This window comes from Odontomachus brunneus, unplaced genomic scaffold, assembly GCF_010583005.1.
Source record: "Odontomachus brunneus isolate Ranch 3 - 2012 unplaced genomic scaffold, Obru_v1 Obru_scaffold_118, whole genome shotgun sequence".
Taxonomy (NCBI): domain Eukaryota; kingdom Metazoa; phylum Arthropoda; class Insecta; order Hymenoptera; family Formicidae; genus Odontomachus; species Odontomachus brunneus.
The window spans coordinates 203091-229514 of NW_022639568.1; the positions used below are offsets into that span (position 1 = coordinate 203091).

The 26424-nt window shown below is 38.8% G+C and overlaps 5 protein-coding genes and 1 long non-coding RNA gene across 18 annotated transcripts in view; 3 read left to right on the forward strand and 3 right to left on the reverse strand.

Moving 5' to 3' along the window:
* LOC116849554 (60S ribosomal protein L18-like) lies at positions 1 to 1974 on the reverse strand. Its single transcript, XM_032826815.1, has 5 exons — positions 1833 to 1974; positions 1608 to 1694; positions 739 to 945; positions 125 to 395; positions 1 to 51 (listed from the first exon to the last, which is right to left on the reverse strand). Exons 1-4 carry the CDS (start codon positions 1833 to 1835, stop codon positions 126 to 128), a joined length of 567 nt encoding a protein of 188 aa, XP_032682706.1. The 5' UTR covers positions 1836 to 1974; the 3' UTR covers positions 1 to 51; position 125.
* A 1133-nt stretch (positions 1975 to 3107) lies between these two features.
* On the forward strand, positions 3108 to 6197 carry LOC116849521. Its single transcript, XM_032826736.1, has 7 exons — positions 3108 to 3344; positions 3462 to 3635; positions 3772 to 3974; positions 4041 to 4194; positions 4305 to 4579; positions 4743 to 4961; positions 5050 to 6197. Exons 1-7 carry the CDS (start codon positions 3296 to 3298, stop codon positions 5101 to 5103), a joined length of 1128 nt encoding a protein of 375 aa, XP_032682627.1. The 5' UTR covers positions 3108 to 3295; the 3' UTR covers positions 5104 to 6197.
* Positions 6198 to 6511: 314 nt separating this feature from the next.
* On the reverse strand, positions 6512 to 19683 carry LOC116849522 (protogenin-like). 9 transcript variants are annotated; one of them, XR_004379154.1, is made up of 21 exons: positions 18887 to 19683; positions 18218 to 18480; positions 17719 to 17869; positions 17407 to 17629; positions 17065 to 17291; positions 16858 to 16997; positions 16616 to 16775; positions 16243 to 16527; positions 15713 to 15880; positions 15430 to 15621; positions 15163 to 15347; positions 14935 to 15073; positions 14719 to 14817; positions 14466 to 14619; positions 14235 to 14368; positions 13791 to 14153; positions 13207 to 13487; positions 13010 to 13117; positions 12321 to 12871; positions 11280 to 11380; positions 6512 to 9547 (listed from the first exon to the last, which is right to left on the reverse strand). XR_004379154.1 is itself a non-coding variant. In XM_032826740.1 (19 exons), the coding sequence occupies exons 1-19, from the start codon at positions 18951 to 18953 to the stop codon at positions 12659 to 12661; spliced, it is 3543 nt and encodes a 1180-aa protein (XP_032682631.1). In that variant the 5' UTR covers positions 18954 to 19683; the 3' UTR covers positions 9680 to 12658. The 9 variants fall into 9 exon arrangements, 2 of the variants coding, with proteins under 2 accessions (XP_032682631.1, XP_032682628.1); XR_004379153.1 differs by lacking the exon at positions 6512 to 9547 and adding an exon at positions 9680 to 10810; XR_004379152.1 differs by lacking the exon at positions 6512 to 9547 and adding an exon at positions 9680 to 10810 and having other exon boundaries at positions 11649 to 12871.
* A 431-nt stretch (positions 19684 to 20114) lies between these two features.
* On the forward strand, positions 20115 to 22975 carry LOC116849565. The gene is made up of 5 exons (XR_004379159.1): positions 20115 to 20173; positions 20265 to 20443; positions 20514 to 20620; positions 21809 to 22721; positions 22810 to 22975. It is a non-coding gene; the product is annotated as an uncharacterized LOC116849565 (long non-coding RNA).
* An 825-nt stretch (positions 22976 to 23800) lies between these two features.
* Positions 23801 to 25820, forward strand: LOC116849579. 2 transcript variants are annotated; one of them, XM_032826870.1, is made up of 5 exons: positions 23801 to 23922; positions 24608 to 24663; positions 24865 to 25023; positions 25203 to 25330; positions 25489 to 25820. In XM_032826870.1, exons 1-5 carry the CDS (start codon positions 23899 to 23901, stop codon positions 25608 to 25610), a joined length of 489 nt encoding a protein of 162 aa, XP_032682761.1. In that variant the 5' UTR covers positions 23801 to 23898; the 3' UTR covers positions 25611 to 25820. The 2 variants fall into 2 exon arrangements, with proteins under 2 accessions (XP_032682761.1, XP_032682762.1); XM_032826871.1 differs by lacking the exon at positions 23801 to 23922 and having other exon boundaries at positions 24624 to 24726; positions 25489 to 25799.
* Positions 25690 to 26424, reverse strand: part of LOC116849580 — a 1728-nt gene continuing 993 nt past the window's right edge. For all 4 annotated transcript variants that reach the window (XM_032826876.1, XM_032826873.1, XM_032826875.1 and 1 more), the window contains one exon: positions 25690 to 26234. In XM_032826876.1, coding sequence (XP_032682767.1) covers positions 25874 to 26234 — 361 coding nt within the window. In that variant the 3' untranslated portion in view covers positions 25690 to 25873. The remainder of the gene's footprint in view (positions 26235 to 26424) is intronic.

Here is a 26424-nt window from a genome sequence, read left to right on the forward strand (position 1 = left end):
TTGTTATTAAGCCAACATTTATTTCCCAGCCACTCGATTATGTGAAAAAAACTGCAACGGAGAGAATGTCCGTTATAGGATATTCATTTAAATGACGAGTTGAATGGTAAAACAAATAATAGACCTTATTTCTTGTAACCACAGCTACGCCTGCGGCCTCTCGCCCGCTCGAATTTACGACCCTTCGACTGAACCAATGGCTTCGTGTGCGAATGCGGCACACCAGGCGCTGGTCCGAAGTGTTTCTGCGCCTCGCGTGCTTTACGTGGTCCCTGCAGCAATACTGTGCGCTTGCCGGTTGGAGCGCGTAACGCGAGCTGGTCGAATGTTATCAGTTCACCACCAGCCTTCAGGATGTGACCCCTGGCTTTCTCGGTCACACGCAATGCACACACCTGCATTCCACGTACGAAGTCAATTCATTGCACATATTGACATGGTAACAAAAATAATATTTTATATATCTGAGAACTAAATATAATAAATCAAGATTAATGATTAATTATATAGAGAATATATGATATAATATTAGTCATACATGATATAATTAATTGTTAATAAATATGAAAATTATGACACAATTACATATATTATCATATATCAACCAATATATATCACATTGCTTTTGCAAAAGATAATCTTTATCGCACAATATATAATAGAAACTATTACTTGTAAGTTCAAATGTACAAAATATAATATGTATTTATAGTTGCAGTAATCACTAATGTATATTACCGTTAGTTTTGGAATCTCAAAGATCCTGGCGTCATCTGTGATAGTGCCGACAACTACTGCAATACAATTCTCACGATGTGGTTTATTCATGAATCTTGCGATACGTGCAAGAGAGATTGGTGGCTTATTGATCTTGCTCATGAAGAGACGTTTCAAGATGATTTTGTTGAACTTAGAATTCGTCCTTCTGGCCAAGAATCTATACAACTTAAATAAAGGTCTGCTGTTATCAACTATGCTACTATATACAGAAGACTGAAGATTCTCAAATTTCTGTTTATGTAAAATGTCTTCCAATCACAGTAGTTTGGAATTCCGTTGAAATAAGGAAAGAATTAAGTTGAAGATGTGTCGACTAATATAATTACCCTTTTGTATAAAAAGCAAAACAGGCTGAATAGGATAGTCGACTGTTACTCTAGCGAACATTCAAATTGGATCAGTCTATGCAAGACCTGACACAGAGTGCAGTTCGCAATCATATGATTATTTCTTTGATCTACATTAAAAGTCAATAATTTAATAACACATTATGCCATGAATACAGAAATAATGTACAAAAAAAGACTTTTCTTATAATCAAAATTATTTAATACTTTCTTGCAAGCTAGAATTACCCAAACTGATTCATTCAAAATTTACTAAACACTAAAAAATTAAAATATTAAATACAAAGTTTTCGTGTCACGTGTAATCACACGTGGATTCTAACCTCGATAGAGGCTTATAGTGCCAAGTAATGGATGCGTTATTTCAGGTGAAATTTGCACGAGATCAAAGAAGTACAACATATGTTCAAATTTGATGGTTTAGTTATCAATTTAAAGTTATGTATTTCAGTAGAAAAATAATATAAGTAACATATTTACTTTAACCAAAAGGCGTAAATATACGTCCTGAGACTTGGGCTCCGTTCGCCGAACCTTCCTGTCATGTTTATGGTTAATATCGATACCCTGTGGACGAAATATTTATCAGTAATTAAAACAGCACGATGAAATATTCGATGAACAGATGCATTCATCTCGATTAATAAATGGCTGGATGATATTAATCGATTTCTCAACTAAATTGAGCATTGCCGCCCGTCTTACCATTTTGCCAGACCGGAAAAAGGATCAAGCACTGCAAAATCGAGAAGAAACGGAATTAGTAGATAGCAATACCAACTAATGGCTCCTGCACACAGAACGCGGTAATGCTTGCCGCGCGGCGGAAGTCCGCGCGACAGCCAATCAATATGTTGTTTTTGTGAGAGCTACAAGATTATTACGGGAAGCAGCATATTGATTGGCTGTCGCACGAACTTCCGCCGCGCAGCAAGCGTTGCCGCGTTCTGTGTGCAGGAACCATTAATCCCGATCTACAATAGGTGTAGTATGCTTTAAGCCTTAAGAAATTGACCAATCACTGTGGAATTATAGAGGAATAATCAATTGTGATTGGTTAATTTTTTACGGCTTAAAGCTTACTACATCTATTGTAGATCGGGACTAATGACTTCTGCACACAGGACGTCAATCAATATGCTTTCCGTAATAACCTTCTAGCTCTTACGGAAAAACAACATATTGATTGGCTGTCGCGCGGACTTCCGCCGCGTGGCAAGCATTACCGCGTCCTATGTGCAGGAGCCATAAGGCCTAGTTGCACCAACATTATTTTGGCTTTAAGCGAAACTTAAACATATATCTATCTTTATCTTTCTTTCTATATAAATAAAGATAGACATATATTTAAGTGTCACTTATAGCGTGTTGAACTGGCCCTGGGTTAATCGCTCCGAGAGCGATTAATGACGTCATAAGTCTCTACTAGCCAATCATAAAGCTTATAAATACTTGTTCGACTAATAAACGTAGACTGAATAACCCAGAATGGGTTAACCCAGAGCCAGTCGAACATGCTACTAAACCAAAATAACGTTGGTGCAACCGGGCCAGAATTCACACCGCGTCCAAAAAAGGCTTAGGAGCCACCTGATTGGCTGAGAAGCTACATTTAAGGCACTTTTATCGATAAAAAAGGATTCAGAATATGGGCCTATGTATAGCGACTCTACGTGAAAATCGGTGTCGGCCAAAACATATGGCTGAGTTCCCACTTAGTGCGTCACGTGTCGCGTCGCCCAAGTTAAGCCAATCAAATCATTCCATTTTTTCGGTGTAAAGTTACGCAATAAAATGAGACAATTTGATTGGCTTAACTCGGACGACGCGACGTGTGACGTGCTAAGTGGGAACGCACTCATATAGCGTAGCCGCTCTCAGGTTTCTCTCTGACTTAACGAACGTAGTAAAGGCGCACTTTGTTAGATGGCGTCTCGAAAATGAGCCTAGCTCTGGCTGTTGAAATCAAGCTCGTGGCCGCTCTCATGCTTCTTTCTGCTATCAGGTTGCTAGAAAATTTTAGGTTAATTACACAGCGGCGAGTCCGGCGAGAGCACGGTGCGTCAAGTGCCATAAACAGTTGCGGTTGGACGATTTCACGGCGGTCAAAGATACCGGAGCCCGGCGATAGAACGAGTAGCGGTACGATTAAATGACAAGCAGCGATCATGGCAACGCCCACCAACGATAAGAAAGCTAGAGTAATCGTTTTGGGAGGTAATTATTCTCTCTTGTTGTTGTATATCACGCTGCGACGAAGCTAGAACGGCGGAAGAGCGATAAGAGAAGACGATGACGTACGTTACTGAAAGCGCGCTTATCGTTCTCGTGCAGGATGTGGCTTCATCGGCCGTAATCTTGTGGAGTACCTGCTGAACAACGACCTGGTGTCGTACGTGAGAGTCGTGGACAAGGTGCCGCCGCAGACTGCGTGGCTCAACGCGAAACACCAACAGATCTTCGAGCACCCATCGCTCGAGTTCCAAAGTGCTAACTTAATTAATATAGGTAATCGTTGTATAAAGTGCTATCTACTATAATGAGTAATGTATGTACAATGCTAATAATATGATAATAACAATATAAACATATGCATGCAAATAATATGTGACAAATGAAAAGGTGATATTTTTGTTTATCATAGCATCTTGTCAAAATGCATTTTCCTCTGATGAGCCTATTGATTATGTGTTCAATTGTGCTGGTGAGACAAAAAGTGGCCTCACAGATCCGGTATACAAAGAAGGTATCTACAAATTGAGCCTAAACTGTGCCCAACAAGCAGCCAAAATTAAAGTCACTCATTATGTCGAGATATCATCTGGCCATGTTAATGCTTCTGAAAAGGTAAGTTCTACTTACTAGTATCTTTTGTTGTAATATATGTTACAATATTGTTACATTTTTATATAGATCCCTCATAACGAAGAGGATATTGGAGAACCATGGACATTTGTTGCAAAGTACAAGTTACAAGTGGAACATGAGTTGAAGAACATTCCAGATCTGAAGTATACTATACTCAGACCAGCCATTGTATATGGCTGTGGCGACAGAAATGGTTTAGGTAAGGTTATATGATATTCCTTACTGTTTATTTTGTAACTACGACTTTATAATTTCTTTCTATTAAGTTAATGAGAATGATAACTTTTATCAAAATTTTATCATTTACAGCACCGCGATTAGTAGTCGGTGGGGTTTATAAACATCTGGGTGAAATGATGAAGCTGCTCTGGGGACCAGATCTTCATATGAATACAGTCCACGTGAGAGATGTCGCTAGAGCTATCTGGCACGTAGCGAACCGACCAGAAACAATGGGCCAAACATATAATCTCGTCGACGAGGGAGACTCCACTCAAGGTTCCATCAGTGCCATAGTCTCAGAATTGTTTAACATCAATCATGATTATTGGGGTACTACGCTGTCTACAATTGCTGCATTTAAAGTATGATAAGGATTTTGTATTATTATTCTTAGTATGTTATGTGTACTTGTGTGTATTAATTTTATTACTGTTAACAGTAATATGTTTTATGATGCTATATATGTATGTATTAGTAAATTATCATACTCTCAGAAAATATAATTTATCATCATATGCTTCGCAGACTGACATGAACCACGTTGTCGAAGAGGTGAACGATAAACACATGGGCCCTTGGGCTGAAGCTTGTAACAAAGACGGAGTAGTGAATAGTCCACTGTCCCCATACATAGATCAAGAACTTCTGTACAATAAACACTTGTACTTAAAGCCTGGCAAGCTGACCAACACCACGGGATTTACATACCAATATCCTAAACTGACAAAAGATGCTCTCATAGAGGTAAGTAGCTGTTTACTCTAAAATCAGAATCAGGAAAGTAGAAGTAAGCGGATAAACATCACGATAACAAGCACGTTCGATTTTGCAGGTACTTAACGATTATGTAAACATGAAAATCTTTCCACATTCCTTGGTTCTGTGAATTTTAGCAATACACCGACTGCCGTATTCGAATATCAAGAAGCTTTCGACGATTTTGTATAAAAGATGCATATACATACATATATAGATACATATGTGTGTATATATGGAAGTGTTTCACCTTGTGCCTAGGGATCTGTATAAGTTATATATATACTCTATTATATGTTATACATCTTTACTCGGTGTTTTACACGCCGATAATCAATGCTGAATGAGTTTATATATACACATATAGGGAAGCGTATGTATATTGTAATGGAATACGAAGATTTCATAGACGGGCCTATTGCCAATGTGATAAAATAGCAATTAATGTACTTAATTTTATCGTAGTTCCTAAAGTAACGGAACTGTTATGCACCTTGATGGTTGCTAGTCAGACATTGACGTTTGAGAACGATTCGGAATAACGTTGAAGTCTATATGCACGAAGATAAATTATATCAAAGTCACCTATATAAACTATAAGATGTATAAATCGATTTGGACGAATGTTTTAAGATGATTACTTGTTTAGCCAAAAAAAGACGCTTTTTATATATAATCTTGTCAAGACTGTGGACTGTACTAATGAAGTTGTTGAAGACCCGTGTACACCTATTATATACATACATATAGAAGGGATCACCTCCTCTATTCACCCACTGCATTCCAACATGTATCTTCCACGAGCTGTGAGTCAAGTTGAGAAATCTTTCTATTCCAATAGGGAAAATAATACTGTTGCTATAACTTTACGATAACGCGAGTATGTAGGATCTGTAAGAAAAGGATTGTATTAAACCAAGTACAAACACTGTTAGAAATGGGCCTACGAGAGATATTATGTTACAAGATTATTATTCCTCATCGATATGAAAATGATCAAACCGGTAGGTAGGTCTACACATGAACTGTGCATCGTATGCACACATTTAATATATTAGAAAAAGATAAGAAAAAAAATTGTTACACGCCTGTATACGGCATTGAATGCCATATGAAGATATTAGTTTACAATACTATAGTATTATACACTTTCGATTCCACTGTTATGTCAATGTCGGGGTTTATAGATTCTTTGATAAAATAAAGTTGCTCCATTTATTGAAAGAACTATATTCACTCGTTACAATCCTGCAACAAGTAAAATTCGCCGCGGAAAGGATTGCTCTTTGTGATGAACACAAACCTGTATTCGTTTGTACATTGTCTTAATTTTATTCAATCATCGATTACAACAAGACGACATGTGTTCAAGAAGGGTCAACAATATTATTAAATATTTCGTGTATCATTTTTTTTAGTTTTAATACTTTAAACAATAAGATTATAATTTTATGTAGATCATTATACGTAATATATTAAAATATATACTTTTTAATATTTGTTTTTTTTTCGCATATAATATAATATGTATGTATGTGTATATATGTGTATATATATATATATATATATATATATATATATATATATATACACAATCGTAGATAAAGGTATATACAAGTAACCACCCTAAAAACGTCAATATATATAATCGTCGCAATATATAGAATAATCAATCTAAATGTCGTCAAAAAAGAAGAAGGATGAGAGATGAGGGTTTGCGGAAAATAAGTTAATAAAGTTTTCTCTTAATACGTAATAATTATTATAATTAACGATAATAATACAAATGAATAGAATTACCGAATTCTCTTCTTCTGTATATATTATATGTAAAATAAAGTGTAATGTCTTGGGCGTGATATATACATATATACATACATATGTATGTACATATTTATGTATATATATGTATACATACACTCACTGGGCATGTGACAACATATTCTGCGTGAGGTAAACTGCGTAATAAAATTGTAAAAATAATAGCCTAATAGGTACCGAGATTAAGTTAAAATTAAGTAATGTAAATCACTCCGCGAGGAGCGACGATTACGGAGGTATATTCGTTCGACTAGAGCCGCCGTACGATACAATTAATACTCGCTACTGCATGCTCGACAAAACAGTTCTCTCGTCGGACGTGTATGTGTGTAGATGTATATTTATTACATCAGAGCCGTTTAACCGAGCACGAGTCACTCGCGCAAGTTAGACGGTTCCGCTGTTATATCGTACTTCGCGTAAAAAGAATGTGTGTATGCATAATAGAGAAACTAGCCGAATGGCGCTTAATATCAGCTTCATTCATGAAAACGCGATAATTCGAATGACGATAAGATGTTTCTCTCTTTGGCTGCCGCATTGTCGATATTCCTAAATTAATAAAGTAGTGAGTGTTAAGAAGTGAACGAAGATGATCGGCTCTGTGTTATCACGATAACGATCGTACTGATTTGCTCCGGAAAATTAATTACAATGTAAACAGCGATCTGATGAATATACAAAATATCGATGATGAGAAATGATATAAGGTATCATTACATCTATGATATCGTGTTACACTTTCGACGCATAATATACATGACGATGCTTATTGCTTTTGTACGTACTAAGGTAATGTTATGTTAATGGATCTTACACACGTGTACGGAATGTCCCGCTTGAGGCGTCACGACGAGCCGCTGTTTCTCAGTCTCAATAGCGATTTTTTTTTATTTAAAATGGTAATTCAACTAACAGCAGTACAAAAGTAGAAAAATAATGACGGAGCTTTGCTGATACTACCTGTTACAAAGTTGGATTTAACGATATTTTGGCAGTGATACGAAGAAGAAGCTCGATGTACTAATCAAAATGCGAGAAAAGAAAACTCGTCTCCGTTTGTTCATAAACAGCCTCGCGGTGACAATAGTTCTCGACACCTCCAGAGGGTAACCCCGTACAATTGATGCTCTGTTTATCTCTCTCGGCACGGCGACTCTATAGTCAGTTCACACCTAAAACTTATCACATCCATGAAATTATTCGAGAACGTTACATGGTATGTAAATGCAGTACGAAATGTTGATTGTGTTCGATTATAAATTATTGATTGCTGAGTGGCTTGGGGCGTTTCTACGCCGCTGCGACTACTACTCTTCTTTCTCCGCAGGGTGGTATTTTTTTTTCGTTAATATTGACGATGCAGCGCGATATATGGAATCAAAAGTGTCTGCGGAATTGTATACAATCGGATACACGTAGTGTTACGGTTATGGGAAGAGTAGTGTAGTGATTACGCACATTATGCTATGTAAGAGACGTAAGAAAGAAAAGAACGAAAACGTATGAGAATAGTTTTGTGATAAGCGTATGTAAAACTCATTTCTGGAAAAATACTCGTACAACTCTGCCTGACTGATTATCATCTAAGCGTGTGTGAAACAAGAAAAGAACGAGTGAAATAGCTAAAAAAGCGTTTAGCGTTTATTACATATACTTTTCCTCTGGCTTATATTTTCATTCGACGTATATCTCTCTCTCTTTCTCTCTTCGAAATTAATCTCTTTTGATGATCTGTTTTTGATATAATCGATAGCTTCTTTAAAAAGTCATTCTTCATCACGCACGCTGTAGATATATATATTTATATATGTACATATACTTTTTGTTTTATTTTCGAAATGTAGAATATTATATAATAATGTGAAAGCGTAGCTTCTCGAATTTCCGCTGTGTAATATTAATCGCGCGATCGATCGATCAAAAATACAAACGTGTATGCGATCGTCCGTGAGATCGAAATCTGCAAGAGACGCGAGACGACAATAGTCTAACGTGGGTGTTGATACGCACATACAAAGTTCTCAATTAATCGTCCAAATAATGCAGAAATTTGCCAGTGAAGTTATAAAGCATTGTTCTATCAGACACATTGAAAAGGATCTGATACAAAGTGGAAAGAACTTTAGTCTTGAGTGTTGTTATTGATCTTAATTTCCTTCAAAGAATACAAAAGGGTTGGAATGAATGTGCCAATTCCACGAGACCGAGAAAAATTTAGTCTTATGTGTGGCCAGCTATAAAGAAAGGATCAAACGTTGTCGCTGTCAGACCACCATAAATGTGATAAAACCACGGGATACGTAATGATTGTTTCTAGTAGTGATCTAGTAGTTATGCATCAAAATTGGATTATGGTACGGGTGTTAATATCTTTTTATAATCGCGAAAAGATAAATTTCATGTTCCAAAAATCTTGCGTCCTTTTCGAGTGATTTATCTGGACTATCCAATTGTAAATTTAATTGAACTAGTTCCCGACTTCTGCATTAATAATTATACTCACCAATTCTATTCCAGATCCCACTATTATTAAGAGTAATATTGCCTCAGCTAAGAATCAAGTCCGGACCTGCCTATTATGACTTCTTATCGCACCGCCGCGTATTTTCAACAATCATCAAGGAGCATCATCCCACGTTTGACCATAATCTCTTGACGTTTCTCTCACCGAGGAACGATCGAGGTTTCCTAATTCTTCTCCTCACGACACACCGGTTTGGTTTCACACCGTCAATGCCGAGAGTAATTCTCTAAAATATGTCGTCAATAAATGCAAAAGTGAGAAAGCATACGGGAGAAATGTATACACCTTCAACAAATATGGAAATAATATAAAATATAACAGGTTACGTTATTATACGATAACACAAACGCAAAACAGATTAATTAACATCATCGTGCCACAGCCGATATCGTTAACATCTCGTGAAGAAATACACGTCGCGTCGACGAGCACGACTGATTGCTTTCTCATTCGGGACAACGCCACTGGCTGCGATACAATGCGTACTATTTATTTTTTTTTAGCAGATTAATTAAATAAAATCATAAACCAGACATCGAGTGCGCAACACATTCTTCGCGACGGGCTCGTTCGCTCCCGCGAAGGAGAATAATAAGAATATAATAAATTCAATATATATTTGTATGCGATCTGCGAGAGATTCTCATAATTATATTTATAATACATATAACAAGTTCCATGCATCATGTGTAAATAAAACTTTCTATCTGGATAGAACTGTCTGAGGGGAAAAACTGTAAACTATGTAGAACTATTGTTAATAATTTGCAATGTCTAGTGTCAACAGAATAAGTAAAGATCATGTGTGGTGCACAGTTATAACAGAATATTTCCATTAAATATGAAGTATATCTGTAATATAATAGCGGCTGGGATAGTACTTCCCACTTTCACGGGGTGAAAATGCGAAAAGAAAAAAAAATGTAAGAAAAATACTTTCGAGAACGCCTCCGATATATTTAGACTACTAACGGGGACTTCTCTCTCTCTTTCTCTCTCTCTGTCTCTCTCTGCTATGAGGAGATGCGCGGTAAATGTTCTATGGAATGAAGATATGATATATAGAGTCTTTAGTATGTGCAGATTCGAATTAATTCTAATGTTAGTTGCTTTCGTACTGTGTGTTAGTACGTGTGTTGCTCATGGTGACTATTATTATTGCATAATCCGGTGTTTTTGTTTTTGTGTGGTAGTGATGAAATGGGGTGGCGGTGTGTGGTGTGTTCGTCTAAAATATTACTGAATGTAAAATGTAATAAATAACAATTATTAGTGGAGGTACAGTAATAACATTGACATGTCTCTACGTCTCACTCTAAAAAGATATAGCTTACTCTATCAGGTACTGTGTTGGGTTTTTTTTCTCTCTGTCATGGTAACATGCACCAGTCTGGAATATGTGTCTTGTGGGTTCTTTTCTTATGCTGCTTTCCTTTCCTCTCAATCTCTCTTTTTCTAAATCTCTCAGTTACTCGCGTGATACACAGAACTGCTTTACCAGTTTTTAACACGTTAAATATCGTAAAACAAAAAGTCGCCGAATACATTAATTGTACCGGCTGCCTAATTGTCTAAGAAAAAAAAAGAAGAAAAAAGAAAAAAAAAACCATATGTCAATCTTATGAACGGAAAGAAGTCCAGGAAGGAGTGCGTGTGTGTATGTATATGTATAAAAGTCTTCGTCTTACGTTAATTCCGAGGAAGTTATCGGTTAATTATAAAAATATCGTCTATCAATGTACACCAGTCTTTAAGATCTCTTATTATAATCGAAGTAAATGATCGGATGAGAATGAAAATGATCCATCGCGTTTGCACGCCGCAAATTCGCGCAAATGTATATAGTTCCCGAGCGTAATCTATTTTTTCTGCGTATTCTTCCCATTCATAGGATCTTTGATCATTGATTCAAAAAGTATGAATATACTCGACTTAGTCCACTTTAAACAAAAACTTACGGTAAATAGTTTCGAAGTTGCTTCACAAACACTTCTCATCGCGCGCGATACATGATCAACTTTAAACGCGAAAGAAATCCAACTTTGATTCCTGAAGGAATCTGTGAAATAAAACGATATCTCGCATTAATGACACACATATGGTAAAGTAAAAAAAAAAAGAAGAAAGGAAGAGAAAGAAAAAAGAAAAACGAAAGAAATTAGGAAAAACGCGGAATAAAAAACTCTTCTTAACGTTCCTAAACGCGTAGCATCTGGTTAGAGCCTTTCCCTGTTTTTCTCTCTTAATACTAAAAGCTTTTTTTCTTTGTTTACAGTTAAATATATATATATATATATATATATGTATATAATATATATATATATTACCAACGGAAAACTTATGTTGGAATGATCAGTGTCATTGCTTCGTTTTTCTTCCAAGCAATCTTGTCATCAGCCCGTGGATTATCCTAATTATATCAACGTGAAACTTTGTCGACTGAGTTTAGGCCATACTTGCTGCCTGGGCGTAAATTTTTTCTCTCCTTTTTTTTTTCGTTTTCAATAGCAATTTTGTATTCCCAAACGCGAAGGAATGCATACTCCCATGTCTCTCTTCTCTGTACTATACGGTATTCGAAGTGTGATATCTTATGGACATTATTCACAATTAACAATTACTCTATCCTATGTACAGCGGCATCGGAGAAACCTGCTATTTCATTCCGGTTTAGTTTCTTATTATTCATGTGGGTCTCTCTTTCTATTTATACACTCTCTTTTTTCATTTCAATTCTCAGCTCGTCGACAAGTCACTCACTTATACGCGTATTCATTTAAATATACGAGCATCTGACAAACACTTTTAAGTATCATCTACATCGCGTCTCGTGATTTTGTCACGATTCTACGATGCAGAGTGAGTCTCTGAGAAATTGTCGTTTGTCTTCGCCAAACTACGCTCACGCAGATGCGCCTTGCTTTCTTTCGTTTATTCTCTTCACGACAAAGCGCACCTTACTCTGCGGTCGTATGTACAATATAGCGATTACTACTCACTCGGATTTTCCGAAACGGTATTATTTACATCGGCCGTAGGTTGTGGATGTATGTATCAGACGATGTCGTCCTTGTTGGCGAGCTAGAAAGCGCGCTTCGAAACTGCGAAGAGGTGATGGTGTTTCTTCTATTGCATTGCTCTTGTTTTCTTTTTCAGGAATGCCGGAATTTCTCGTTGCGTTCTCCCGCGTCTCGATCGAGAGAATCGACCGACTTGCTGTGTGTCAGCTGTGTGTGAATGAGGAAAAGGGAGAATTCATGTACTCCTACCTGATGCGACCCGATAGACCCGGTGAGAAGTATTGAACACTTTTAGCGTATTGCCTAAACGCGCTTTTTCACCCGTTCGGTCCGAGCGCTGGGACAGACAAGCACGCGGCCTTCGGCGATGCAATCTCCCCGTCCGGGCATCCTGAGTTGTTATTTAGACTGCTAGCGCTACTGCCTAAAGTACAATTGACCATTGTGAGCTGTGTGCCTTCTAAATCTGGCTCCTCTCTGTCCTCCTCCTCATCCTGCTGATCTGAGGTGGAACTACCTCTTCTTTTGTACTGCAACGCGACGAAAGAGTCAACAATTAGTAACCGATCGTTTGCTAATGAGTCGATGATATGCTCATTTGTAAAGTAAGGAAATTAAACCCTTCTCAGCTATCTATAGTACAACAAAGTTTAACTTTTCAACTATACCTGAGGGTTCTCCATGATGTGAACATCTTTCGAGTCTCCGTTTATCTCCCACGGCGACAAAAGAGGTTCTCTCACGCAATTCTCAAAAACTCCATTGGATTGTGCACCCTGTGTATAGAACAAATTGCGTGTTACATGTCTTTCTTATGTCAAGAAACGCTGACCTAAGGTATATAATCAAATTTTCCGACAATTACCTTTGCATCGGAATGCGGATTTGTCTCGATCGGGGACGACGGACATAGCACGGCTAGTTCGATCTCATTCGGTGCACCACCAATAGCGTTTACCTGCTGGCTTGCGGATGCGGAAGACTGCTCCACGCAGCATCCGTTTCCGTTCCGCGACAGTACGCGCCCATTCGTAGGCTGAGCGTCGTTGCGGAACGAGCGGGAATTCTCGTACTTGCGCCGGCAATATATACTGCATAGGCATATCATGATGAAGCCGATGCTTATGCTCACTCCAAGAACCACACCTATACACACACACACACGATGAAATTATAGAGTGAGTTGTCAAGCTTAATTATTACTTAACTGAAACATTGAAAGTATAAACAAGCCACGTAAGAAGGAATTATTTCCACTCTCTTTAGAATAACATCAACCATACAATCGCTATCTACATGCTCTGATCAAAACTGAACTTTTATATCACTTGTAGTTTCAATATATCGATTTAAATATTAGATAAGTGCAAAAGATTTAATTTTTCTATCAAATTCCGGCTTGTGAAGGTTACAATGAACTTTTTGCATTAACCTAGCACTTTGTCTCACCTAGACTCTGATCGGGACTGATATTTTGCGAGGGCTCTTTCTTGTCCGACGAGGTAGGTCTCGACGCGCCACCACCAGTGATAATAATAATAGGATCCGACGGCTTCCCGTATCCGGCTCTCGTCGCCGCTTGCACCACAACGAAATAACGTTTCCCTGGCGCCAAACCCGGTAGAGTCGTCGACGTTTTGTTACCAGGCACAGTCACGTTACCCCATGTCACCGTTGTCTCCGTCAAGTCCATGGTATACGCGACAAAGTAACTCTGTATGACTCCGTTCACACTACTCGGCTCTTTCCACGCGATTCGTACCTTGGTATTGTTCCCCAAGAACCACTCCACTTTCTCAACTTTGCCGGGAACTAAAATATTCGATTATAAAGTGATATTAAAACCGGACGCGCATCGTAATTTCGAGTGACAAATCTCTTCAATTTTCTTACCATCTTCGTTCGTGTAGCATTCTATAGACTCGCTATAGAGACTGGTCTCATTCATGTCGTGTCTAATAGCTCTCACTTTGAACTGGTATAATGTAAAAGGCTTCAGCTTATCAACGTTTGCCTTCGTATCGTCTCTGTAATATATATGAAAAAAAAAGTATATACAATACGATAGAATAACATATTTAATATGCAAATTTATGTTCGCAGATATGATCAAAGCGTACTTACATGATAAAACATTGGAAATTGTCGGAATTTTGTACATGCACTGCGTGATAACAAAGCTCGAACGAATCTACAATATGTGTGTCCAACAATGTCCACGTTACATTAATGGACGTGGGTGAGACAGGAATGGCCTCCAGAGCCATTGGTACATCACCTAAAAGACGAGATTATAAATTAGTTGTACGTAAGTCATATACATTTTTATTGCCTATTCAAAACATGAATATTATCTGCAAGAGCCTGATGAACTTACTAGAATCAAATTGCGTGGTTTCTATGTGTTTTGTCAAGCAACCTGTTGTGTGACCCGAACTCACCATACACAGACCCATTGTATAAGAAACATTCATATCTAGAAGCAAAAAAATAATATAATAGTAGTTATACAATAATAGTTTTAATTCTACATAAACAGTATTCCAAACATTTGAACACTACTTGAGGATATTAATATACAGAATATACTTACCAAGATTAGTGAACAGATACTCAGTCATGTTCTGTGGCAGAAAAATAGTTTTCAATTTTTCACCATCTTGATTTTCACAGTATATCTGCCAGGAGTCGAAGTCCGATTCGTTCTGCTTGAAGTTTATTTTCCATTTCATCTGGTGAAATAATCACGTTTAAAGTCAAGTTTAATAATTATAAGGATTTCAGCATTCAATCTGCATTTCGATGAGCATTTCATACAAACCTTAACTAATGAAGCGTTCACTATTAGTACTTGAATATCCACAACGTTCCTTATAGTAAATTGATTAGTTTCAGGTGACGGCATGGTCACAGTGACCCACTCAAATTGCGTCTCGCTAATGTTCGACCAGCCTTGCTTTGTTCTCGCCAACACTCGTAGATCATATTGTGCTCCAGGTATCAGGTCTGCAACATATAACAATATGCAAACATGATGTTGCATTTCATAAAATTAAAGAAAAAAGTACAACACAGTGTGATATCGTACCAGAAAGTATATAGTTTTCGATAATAGCAGGTAGTTCGAGTAGTTTGGAAGATGGGTGTTGGTGAAGTCTCCACTGAAGTTTATATTCTACCACAACGCCACGAGATTCCTTCTTACTCAAAGGCTCCCATGATACATTTAGCTTTGTACTACTGATTATATCCACATTTATTTTTGGTGCGCCTTTAGGAACTGCAGTAGAATCGGTCGGTTTAGCATGGTCAAAATAACATTCTGTAGTGCTTTATAATTAATGCGGATATATATTTGTAAGAATGCGTACCACTTGGAGCGGTGGAACACAGAATGGTAGCCGATTGATCGCTAGCACCATAATTATTCCACACTCGTACGTAGAACGAGTAATTTGTAAACGGTTCGAGAAGCTTTGTTACTTCTACGGATGTAGAGTTTCCTGGTTCCGGTGGGGAAACTTCCTCCTTACCACCCTCTGTCATTGGAAATGCATATTAAATATGTAAATATACAATGTATAGCGAAATCACACACAATTCTCAATTCTTTTAGATCGGTGCAAAAGAGATCATTTTTCTATTAAATTGTGTCTAAAAAAGACACTATGTGTTGTGTGTGATATGAGAAGTGTGTTAAAAGAAAAAGAAAATTTTTAAAATTTAAATGTATAAGAAAGTACTGAGACAATATTATTCTATATATTATATTTCTTTGGAGAAATTACAAGTACTTCAAAATTAAATAATTATGTTTTCTATTTTACTTAAGAATGTGACGAGTCTCTTCTCTGTATCAACTTGGCACTATACTTATCCCGAGGTGTATAATCCAACTCACCTACAGGACTATAATGGACGGTATAAGCTGTAATACTGGTATATGGTAGAGACTTTGGTGGTTCCCAAGAAATTAAGATTCTAACTGGTGAAACGGCATGACATTTTAGAGAAGTGGGCGCAGCGGGACTATTGCGCGACGTATTTACTTGGAGCCGGCCAGCAGCCCAAATTTCACCCGCTGGATTCACCGCCACGCACTGGTATATGCCAGTATCGTTCGGCACTGTTGCCGATATTGCTAGTTCTATTTTATTGTATTCCTTAACATAAGTCGTTCTGCGACCTGTCAATGTCAATGTTAGAATGCGTTAGAGAATGTTGATCGTAAAAATCGCGGTAAATCTAATGACTGTAACAGCTCCGCGGCTTACCATTGATAGTAATATTTGACGAGTCTTTCAGCCAATAAATTTGAGGTACGGGTGATCCTTGCGCCTGACACTCGAACCTCGCTGTCCTCCCATTCGGACAAATTTGGTTCGTCGGCGTTTTCATAAACGACGGCGGTATCAATATGTCTACGGTTATATTCTGCAACAATTCAAGTAGAAAGATGTATCCGCGATGAGTAACTTTTCTTTTTGTTTTTTAACAATAGCAACTGCACACTTACCTGTACTTCTAAGTCATTGGTGATCGAATTTTTCGAAGAACACAAGTAGACACCGGCATTGGAAGCATTGACGTTTCTCAGCGACAGTATACCAATGCCGGTAGTGGAATTAAGGAGAATGCGAGGTTGCGTAACATTATCTAAGAACAGACACGTTAGGCGAATTAAACTTCCGGTTAATTCGATATTTGCGTTCTGATTACTTACCTATGTAACGAGGAATAAACGACCATGTTATGAGCGGCGATGGATAACCAGATGCGGCGCATGCTAAATTCAGACTTGAGCCGTTAAGCAGCCAATGATTGTACGATATTTGCGGAAACAAAGACGATGGGGTATGCGATTTGTTGCTCTTTGCTTTCGGGATAACCGTTAATTTTGCTTCTCTGCTCTTTTTGGTCTTCTTTAGAAATTCATTAGTGACTATGCATCTGGAAAATAAAAGGTTTTACAGTAATTGAGAGAGAAGGGCACGAGAGATTATAGATGAGGTTTTTTTTAGCACATTTACAATCTCTATATAGAAATTGTTAATAATCATCATACCTATATGAGCCAGCATCTGATAGTTTCGTTGCACTTATATACAGAACACCTGGTGGTACCACGGAATACTTTGATTCATTATGGTAAGACAACAATGTTTCATTATGTTGCCATGTAATATTGGGTGGGAAAGGAACACTGTCTATCAAGCAAGAAAATCTTGCGACTTCGCCTTCTCGAACAGTAATATTTTCGGGCGATTCTTTAAATACATGGGCAAGTTCTGTAACACACGATTGTAGACACATGATTTGAAATAGCAAAACAAAAGGTAATAATTTTACATTTGCATGTACCAAGAGTCGCAATTACCTGCTATCTGAATAAATGTAGGAGCTGATCGCACCAGCTCTCCTAAACTATTATTTGCTACACAGCGATATTCCTCTTCATTATGGTTTCTAGCGTTAACAATACTATTCCTTTCCTTCTCTTTGAACTTTTGCATTTGTAAATTTTGTTTCTGCAACACAATATATTAATGTGAAAGAATCCTGTGTACATTACAGATCTGTTCTGTACAGCTATATTAAGTTGCATAGTTTGCATATAAAATGAAGTAAATATATATTTGACACTTAGTGGAAGAAACAAGAAAATAGAAAGATTACAAGACAATTTAGGAAGTATAGACACAGTGGAAGAGACAATAGAAAGATTACAAGACAATTCAGGAAGTATAGACCTACAAAAAATAGACCTTATAATTTTGATATTTTATGAAAATATGATGAGATTATGATTTAATAATAATAATGCTTATGTCATATTGCAATATTGAGACACAATAATGATGCCATAGCAACGTTACCTTGTGAAAGTGAAGAGAGCCATTTTTAAGAAGAACACAGCGAGTAAGACCACATGGAGGCGCTCGTATTCCATTGTGAAGCCAGGTTATATTCTCATTGGCACTAGCTGTGCAGGTGAGCGTGATCCCCTTCTTTCCTAGTATCACATGGCCACTAGGTTGAATTTCCAATGTTAACCCAGCGCCTTTAGTCGGACCGGCGTCGGAGATATCTGGTTTGGACACGTTTCTACCACCGAAGTTTCCCCCGATACCTTTAACACCTGCCGAACGGGCAGTTCATGAGTTACGATCTTCTCGCAAGATGCAAAAGAGAACGCACACGACTCGCCGAATTATCGGACGCGAATAACAACGCAAGGGTCAATGCTTCCTCCTCGGCAATGCGGCATCGTACACCACGCGCCGTCGACGCGCAGTACCTTTTCTCTCGCGACAGCGAGGAGGAAGCTTTCGGGAATGTCACGACAAGAACAGAGAAATTCGCGAGAACGCCGACGACGCCTGGGCTCATGTGCGCATACAAGCAGTACGTCGTCGCGCGTTCCGGAGCACGCGATCATCGCCGGCCCGAGTCTGCCTCGCTACGATACAAGGACCACATGATAACGGACAGAACGGACCGCGAAGAGAGCACAGATCGCAAGTCGTCTTCGCGCGTTTACGCACCTGCGGCACAAGCGGGCTTCAACACTTCCGTAATCAAGACGCTCAGCAAGAGTACTCGCGCCGCCATATATCCGCGCTCATCGGCAGCCGCGCACCGGTGCGTGTGTATGTGTGTGTGTGGCGCGTTGTGTGTGTGTATATATATATATGTGTGTGTGTCGTATGCTCGGCGTGTTTACGTGCGCGCGCGTGAGTGTATGCTTTCACTGGCAGCAAAACACAGCCGTGGCGCGCCGTCGCCAATTCGCCGTTATCGTCGTCTTTCCCGATCTCCTCGTCGTCGTCGTCGTCGTCGTTCTCGTCGTCCGCGTTGCCTTCGTCGTTCGCGATGCCGTCGTCGTCGAGCTGCTCGCGCAGAAAATTCGTCGCCGCATGTTTGACATCGGCCGCCTCGTCGCGACCGAGAAGAAGAACAGTTCTTCCGCCGCCACCGGCCGTTCCGTTCGCCGAGCTCGAGCGCCTCGCCTCCTCTCCCCGCCCCTGGACCCTCCCACCGCGCCGGCGCGCTCGCGCGTTTTCCTCGCGTGTGTATGCCTACATCGTTGACCGGCGCGACCGCGCGCGTCACCGAGAGCTGAACGCGAGACGAAAGATGCGACTGCCGGCACGTACGCACGCACGCACGCACTCACGTACTAAGTCACAACCGGATTACGAGCGAACGAAGGAAATGAGCGTGTTGAACGACCGCTGATCCGAGACACACCGCCTACAGTGCTCTGAGCTACGAAAAGCTATCGTTGCGCGTCCTGTTCTCAGCACGCGCGCGCGCAACTCCTTCGTTCCTTCCTGCCCGTCTCTTCCCTCGTCGTCGTTGTCGAAGCATTCCGCCGGTGTCGCATCGAAACGCCTCCTAGGCCCATAAAAGCGAACCCAGTCGTGAACTGCGTCGATAACCACGTTGACAATCTATAGGTTAGATCTTATTGGAGACTTTTGTCACGGGATCAAGAACGAGAGATTCGTATCTAGATATCCTAAGCAATCCATTGTTAATTAAAGAAGGTTAATAATATATTGGATAAGAAGTTAACTATTTAGATTTAACTACATATTAATTACGGAAGAGAGTCACCAATTGTCTTCGGGTCTTCCTGAAGCATCTTACAACTGAGGTAGAGTCGGTAATATCGATGTTCTTCTCTCCAGAAGATAATGTAGTGTATCTTCATTACCGACCGCTGTTGGTATAGGCGAATGTTGACGTTACCGAATGTCTTTGGCATCTGTCGTGAGCATCTGAACAGTTAACCTTCCATGTGGTGTACTTTTTTCATTGTTACTCAGGTATATTTCGTAAAGTTGTATACATATTTATGTCTAAGCAACATAATTATACTTTTGCGATGATTAATTACTCGCACGAATGATATTTCAGGTATCATAACTATCAAACGCTCGGGAACGCTAATTAGTAATCATGTCAGCGCTTTTCAATTAACCTCGAGACTTCCTCAACTGTCACGCAAATGCAGAAGACGCGGTTGAAATTCTCATCATCGTCAAATCCTGAATCTTTGTCCTGAATCCTATGTCCTTTCGCCTCACAACGTCGCGGTGAGTTTAAAAAATGGCCAGATACAAGTTTATATATTTGTAGATCATATTAGCCGATTAATTTTCACAGAATCCGCATTTAAGAACCAATGATACGTTATAAGGATAATGATGACGTTAATAACGTCGCGGAAACGGCGGCGGCTGTGCCTCTTCATCGCGATTACAAAAACTCGCGTAAGAAAATTCATACGTTTGACGCTTATAAATATCGCTAAAATAAACTGCAACAAATGAGGAGATATAACGGGACGCGAGAGGTAATAGGAGAATCTTAAAACGACCAAGTCGCATCTCGCATGAACGTGATGGTTTTTCCGTCGTGTTTTCCCCATCCTTCCACTTGTACTTATTTATTTCTCGACGACGTCGATCGCGTGCGAGAGAAATCGCGCGCATGTACATGTCGCGATCATTCTGCTGGTTTTGTTTTGTAGAGACAGGCTCGGCATAGATCACCATATCGTCGCGCGTTTCAACGAGAACGACAATAAAGACAACGACGAATCGATCGATCGATTGAGGAAACGGCGCCAGAACCGGTTCACGCTCGACAATTTTCCGGCGGCGCCTTCATTAGCAATATTGCTTTCTCTTACAGGGAAAGTTCTTGTAACCAAGGGTTGTCGCAGTCGATCTTGACAGCCGGAGGGCGTCTCAATGATTCACGGAACGGTCTTTGTGGATAATAGAATCACTTCGCAAGGATCAAGCTTCTCCTCAATTTATTCGCTAATACCGCGCGCTTCCGTGTCTTTTCCTTCTTCTTGGCAAATGAGAAAAAGTTCCGTCATTTCCTCCGTAATCGCGTGTCACATGAAAAGAATTTCATTTTGAACTCATGTTTCTAAAGCCCGTATCACTACACTCATTGCTTGAAACTTTCGGTTTTAACTCAGCAAGCAAAAAAAATTGATTGAATTCGTTATCGCAACGTTTTGTAATATATGTAGTTCTTAACGTTATATTAAAATATTATCAATTTCGGCATTCCAATATTTTTAAAATATTTTCAATCAAATTCAATTAAAGACCGTTCAATTGATAATTATAAAGTATGAGCAAAGGGAATCGTTCAATTAACAATTAAACTCTCTCTCTCTCTCTCTCTCTCTCAGCAAATTAAATTAACTAAAAGCTATTCAATTGACAATTGAGCTCAACATATTTAATTAAAAGCTGTTTAATTGACTTGATTATTGAAATTAATTGTCAATAAAATCATTTTTAATTGAACTGACTCATATTAATCATAAATTAAACGCGATAATGAATAAAACAAGTAATTAATTATTCACAATTTTTATTTTAAATCATGACTATTAAGAAAAATGTAATATCTGCATCTCTCTCTTTCTTTCGTAGGATATAAAAAAAAGAAGAAAAGATCCCGGCGTCCTATTTTACAGAGGCAATACGGTTCATTAGTCACCACTGCAAGCGAGATTCTGCTATGTGAAGCGACATGGTTCGCGGGACGTTTGATGCAAATGATGATAATGTCTCCTGGTATATTGTGGCGAGTGTAAATAACCACACGCTGTCGTCGTCATAGTAGTCGTCTTCGTTAAAGAACAGACTGCAATTTTACGATCACCCATAATGACGTGTCCAGTTCAATCGCGCCGTCCTATGCCTTTCACGTAAAGCTAGTGCATTTGTACGAAATAGAAACCACTGATTTCCTCGTCGTATTATTGTCATCGCGCGCGCGTGAGCAGCAAGGGAAGATGAGCCACGTCTGTGAAAGCGCTCGTCTTCTTCGTGTTCCTTCGGTTCAGAGATTATTGTGCTAGTAGGACGACTTTAAAGCCTGATATACAATGTGCTCTTTACTTCCTGTTTCTTGTTCTCCATCTTTTTCTGACTAAGAGCTTAAAGTTTAAATCACAGGAAGAAATAAAGAAAGAGAAAACAATGAGCACATTATAGATCTGGGCTAATGCCTTGGCGAAACTGATCGACGTAGGATTTGTCACCGGTATTATCCCCGGTCGTAAAGCATACGCTTGCATGTGCATGTTATGTGCGCATAAATGTGCAATTTATCATATCGTTTATAGCGATGTCTTGTCAGACAAATTAGCACGACACAATTTTGTTCGACTATTAAACTGAAGCTAATGATATGTCGCTGGTTACAGTCCCGTGAAGATAATAAAACGCACAAAACCCTGGCTATTCTATTGACCATGTAAACTTTCTCAAAAACGACATTAACGAGCGCCTCGAATGAAAAATGGCCGAAATCGATTAAAACTGATGGAACCACCGACGAGTAAGGAGTATCTGCTTTACGCATCATCTCGAAATAGCAAATTTAACGTTTATGGTTCGAGAGAAACGTGAGATATTTTACTTTTCAGAGAAATCGCCGACCAGCGTCTTCCACTTCGCCTCTTGTAACTTCCCATTGTGGATTTAAGCGTGACACTGCGATGCACAGCTTCGAAAGCTCGATAATCGCCGTAAAACTCGACATGTAGCACCGGTGGATAACCCACCGTCAATGTCAATTTCACTTTTCTTCATCTTCTGTTTTGCACACGGATGTGAAAGGTGCCCGCGAGGTATAATGATAATCCTCGATTAGAACCATGCGTGGAATATCTTGTTCATGTCGATTTCCAGTTTCTCAGATTGCTTAGTGAATCTTATTTCTCACATACTACGTTGTTACGATTCTAGAGAAAAGCAAAATCGCAAAACAACCACCTCACCGGTTACGCGAGAAGCGTTACTCAAAGTTAGAAGGATTTGTCTTATTTTTGTTTCAAGTATATATAATTAGGCCATTTCGTCTGACATGTAGTTATTTACAAAGTATTACTTCTATAAAACCCGATACATTTCTTAACGCTTCGATGGAAAGTAGGACGAAAGTTATACGATCTATTTTTGCGAATTTCCTTTAGAGTTTCTAATCACAAAACATTTATTGATTAATTTCCTTTAAAAACTAAAAAATCCTTTTATTATATTTTCTATAAGTTCGAAAGTTCTCTTAATCAGATTGCTTAAAAAATGAGAACTTCTTCCAACTAAATATTCTATAAAAAAAATTTTTAATTCAAAATTACGTAAAGGATTCATGAATTAAAAATGACAACAATTTATATCCACCAGAGTCTCGGAAATATTTCTGTCTGCCGTTTCGATAAGAGGAAAAACTTTGAGATTGATGGTCCACAAATTAACACTGCCCTAGGACAGTGAGGAAGTTGATGATCCGTCGATTTACAATGCAAGTTTGTTTCGGCAAGCTTGCTTGACTCATCGCACGAGGGAAAAGATGAAAAACACGAGCGCGAGGAGAAAGAGGGTAAGAGTGTGGTTATAAAGCGATCCAGTTTCGTTGAAATGCGTGTCGTACGCGTATCGCGCGGCAGTCTCGATCGTACGACTAGTCTGCTGCGGTTTAGATAAACTAGCCAACTACGGTTCAGTGCATCAATATGAAGACGGGGCCAATACTGCAAGTAAATGACACGAGAGAGTAGATATCGAGATCTAGTGGGTGTATTTAAAAGATACGGAACGCGTCTCGCGCGTCGGTTTTATCGCAAGCGCGAACCTCGTAAATGTAATTACTGTGAAGGCGTAAAGTGCGAAGGGATATATCGCTACATTAATGTTCGCGCGATCGCGACAATGTGCTCTGTGTGATTCACTAACAACACAATAACGATCCTCATGTAACGCACACTGACAGAAATAGTATATAAAAAATAATAAATATTAATTTGGTACTAATAATATATTTATTAAAATTTAAATTCGTTTATTCAAACAGAATAAATAATTGCTTTCCTAAAAAGCTAAGGTATTCTTAAAATTTTAAGGAATTAAAAGATTCTTAAGATTCTTAAGAATTCTTAAGATTTTAAGGAATTATTTCCTTACTTGAAAAATATTTTGTATTAGTATAAGTAAATATATTATTAGTACCTACTAAATAAATATTTTTTAATTCTTATAGTTCTTTTCTTAGAACGGTTAGTAAAAATATATTTTTAACATTTGTCAGACGAAACGATCGACAGTCATTGCAAAATTAAATGTAAAATGTTAAGATAAGATATGAAAATTATATGTTAAATGTAAAATGTAGTAAACGAAGAGCTGAAAAAAGGCACGAGTTAATTAATCATTTGTGATTTGCAGTTGGCGTTACTTTTGATGTTGGTGGCTGCACCGTCGGAAGAGTTTTTCTTTGAGTAGTGAGTGCGTCTTCTCTGTATTTCTCCTTCGCGTCAATGCTGTTGAACGCTCGACAAAAAAGTGTAATTAATTCAACTCAACTGGTGCGATAAAATCTTGTCATATAAAAGACGAGAAATTAATTTTTAAAATATGAGATTTTTGTAGGTTCTTGTATTTCCAATCATTGTTAAGGCGCATTGTTTTCTCGCGCGTTTCAGCCCTAAGAAAGCCCTGATGGAGTTCTTCCAGTCGTTAAAGGCGAAGAAGCAGCCGCCTAAAATGAACATACAGCACTATCACATGCATTATTACCCAATGCAAGTCCCTTTGTTAGCTTGGAAAGCACCAGATAAACGGAATCTCGACAAACTCTACAGGTATATATAATTATATCCTGCTAATAATAACTAAAAAATTAAAACACGCTGCTTCACGGCGCATCAATTATGTCCGAGGAGAAATAATTTCATACAAAATGATAGGCTCTCGACAAGTGTGACGCGTTAGGAGAAAGTGATTAACTAAATGAATCATTTCCGCGATTTTCTTTTTTCAGCGATATCATCAGATCGTTTGGATGGGCTAACTATCAGCATCAATACGCACCCGATCCTTCGCTGTTCATATCGTCGGGTTTTCAGCAGCTGTTAGATGACTCCAGTTCTTGGGATCAGGATTTCCTAGGTAAGTTCGCATAATAAATTAAATTAATAGAATTATATATATGCAGCGTTCAAAAGCAAAGACTGCACACAAACGGAGATTTTTATATAAATTCTAATTATTAAAAATAATTTCTTTTTTTTTCTTATTATTATTAAAAGTGATTTCTTTCCTTGCAGCATCCGAGGACACGGAAATGTCCATCGATCGCAGTATGAAAGGAATACTGGTCCAAGTTCCTGTCAATCAAAATATCGTGCTACAATTGCTGAAAAAATCGCAGAAGCAAATGGCAACTTAAGCGTCATCAGCACGATGAGATCGTCTTCATACCAGATACATCTCCACCGATGATCATGCGATTTATCAGCACCGCATTACATTTGTTTTTATTTAATATTAGGCTAAGAACACTTGTGTGACGTACAAATCTACTGTTGATTTATTATTTATTACAAGAATATGTTTGACATTAGACTTTTCGGAACTGCGCCGAGATTTTATATTTTTACACGTTTGTACTCAATCTTGTGTCAAAAGAAAGAAGAGGAGTTTGAATGGGAACTATTCCGCGTCCACAAGATTCGCCTCGAGCTGCGAATCGTCCGCCAGCAAAAGCTCCGGCAGTTGCTTGCACATTTTGGCTGCCTCCACGTGAAGTTTCGGTGCGCACCAGCCCTGTAGCCGTCGTCGTCGTCGTCGTAATTGAGGCATTTCTCGCAGTAACGATTCGGGCAAGGCGCTCAATTCCGGCACGATCGAAGTCTGCTTCAATTTCATCCGCTCGATGCGAGCTTTCTGCCGCGCTTCGTGATCCTCCTGTAACTTCTTCGCGAGTCGCGTCATGTACTCGCGATCCGTTAGTCGCACCACGTGGTCACCCATCACAGTCGTCAGTCGTGATTTCACGGGTGTATAACTGATCCTGAACGAAACATTATTAATCAGAGATCGGTATAACAATCATATAACATGAAGTTACACCTTTCTAGAACGTAACGTGAATTTCTTATGGGCTCTAGAATAGTGTAAAATTTTATATGATAATTATATGCTTCTCTCTCTCTCTCTCTCTCTCTCTCTCTCTCTCTCTCTCTCTCTCTCTCTCTCTCTCT

Bases quoted from the DNA above. Each gene is read 5' to 3' on its own strand.
- LOC116849554 (XM_032826815.1), bottom strand. The intron at 946-1,607 runs GTAAATATGTTA...CCTTTATTTAAG, and splicing joins ATTTACGCCTTTTGGTTAAA to TTGTATAGATTCTTGGCCAG. The intron at 396-738 runs GTAATATACATT...CGTGGAATGCAG, and splicing joins TTGAGATTCCAAAACTAACG to GTGTGTGCATTGCGTGTGAC.
- LOC116849521 (XM_032826736.1), top strand. From the start codon at position 3,296: ATGGCAACGCCCACCAACGATAAGAAAGCTAGAGTAATCGTTTTGGGA. The intron at 3,345-3,461 runs GTAATTATTCTC...GTTCTCGTGCAG, and splicing joins TAGAGTAATCGTTTTGGGAG to GATGTGGCTTCATCGGCCGT. The intron at 4,580-4,742 runs GTATGATAAGGA...TATGCTTCGCAG, and splicing joins CTACAATTGCTGCATTTAAA to ACTGACATGAACCACGTTGT.
- LOC116849522 (XM_032826737.1), bottom strand. From the start codon at position 18,953: ATGGCGGCGCGAGTACTCTTGCTGAGCGTCTTGATTACGGAAGTGTTG. The intron at 17,292-17,406 runs GTATGATGATTA...TTTATTTTCCAG, and splicing joins TCAGATGCTGGCTCATATAG to ATGCATAGTCACTAATGAAT. The intron at 16,998-17,064 runs GTAAGTAATCAG...GTCTGTTCTTAG, and splicing joins GTTTATTCCTCGTTACATAG to ATAATGTTACGCAACCTCGC.
- LOC116849579 (XM_032826870.1), top strand. From the start codon at position 23,899: ATGAAGACGGGGCCAATACTGCAA. The intron at 24,664-24,864 runs GTGAGTGCGTCT...CGCGCGTTTCAG, and splicing joins GAAGAGTTTTTCTTTGAGTA to CCCTAAGAAAGCCCTGATGG. The intron at 25,331-25,488 runs GTAAGTTCGCAT...CTTTCCTTGCAG, and splicing joins TTGGGATCAGGATTTCCTAG to CATCCGAGGACACGGAAATG.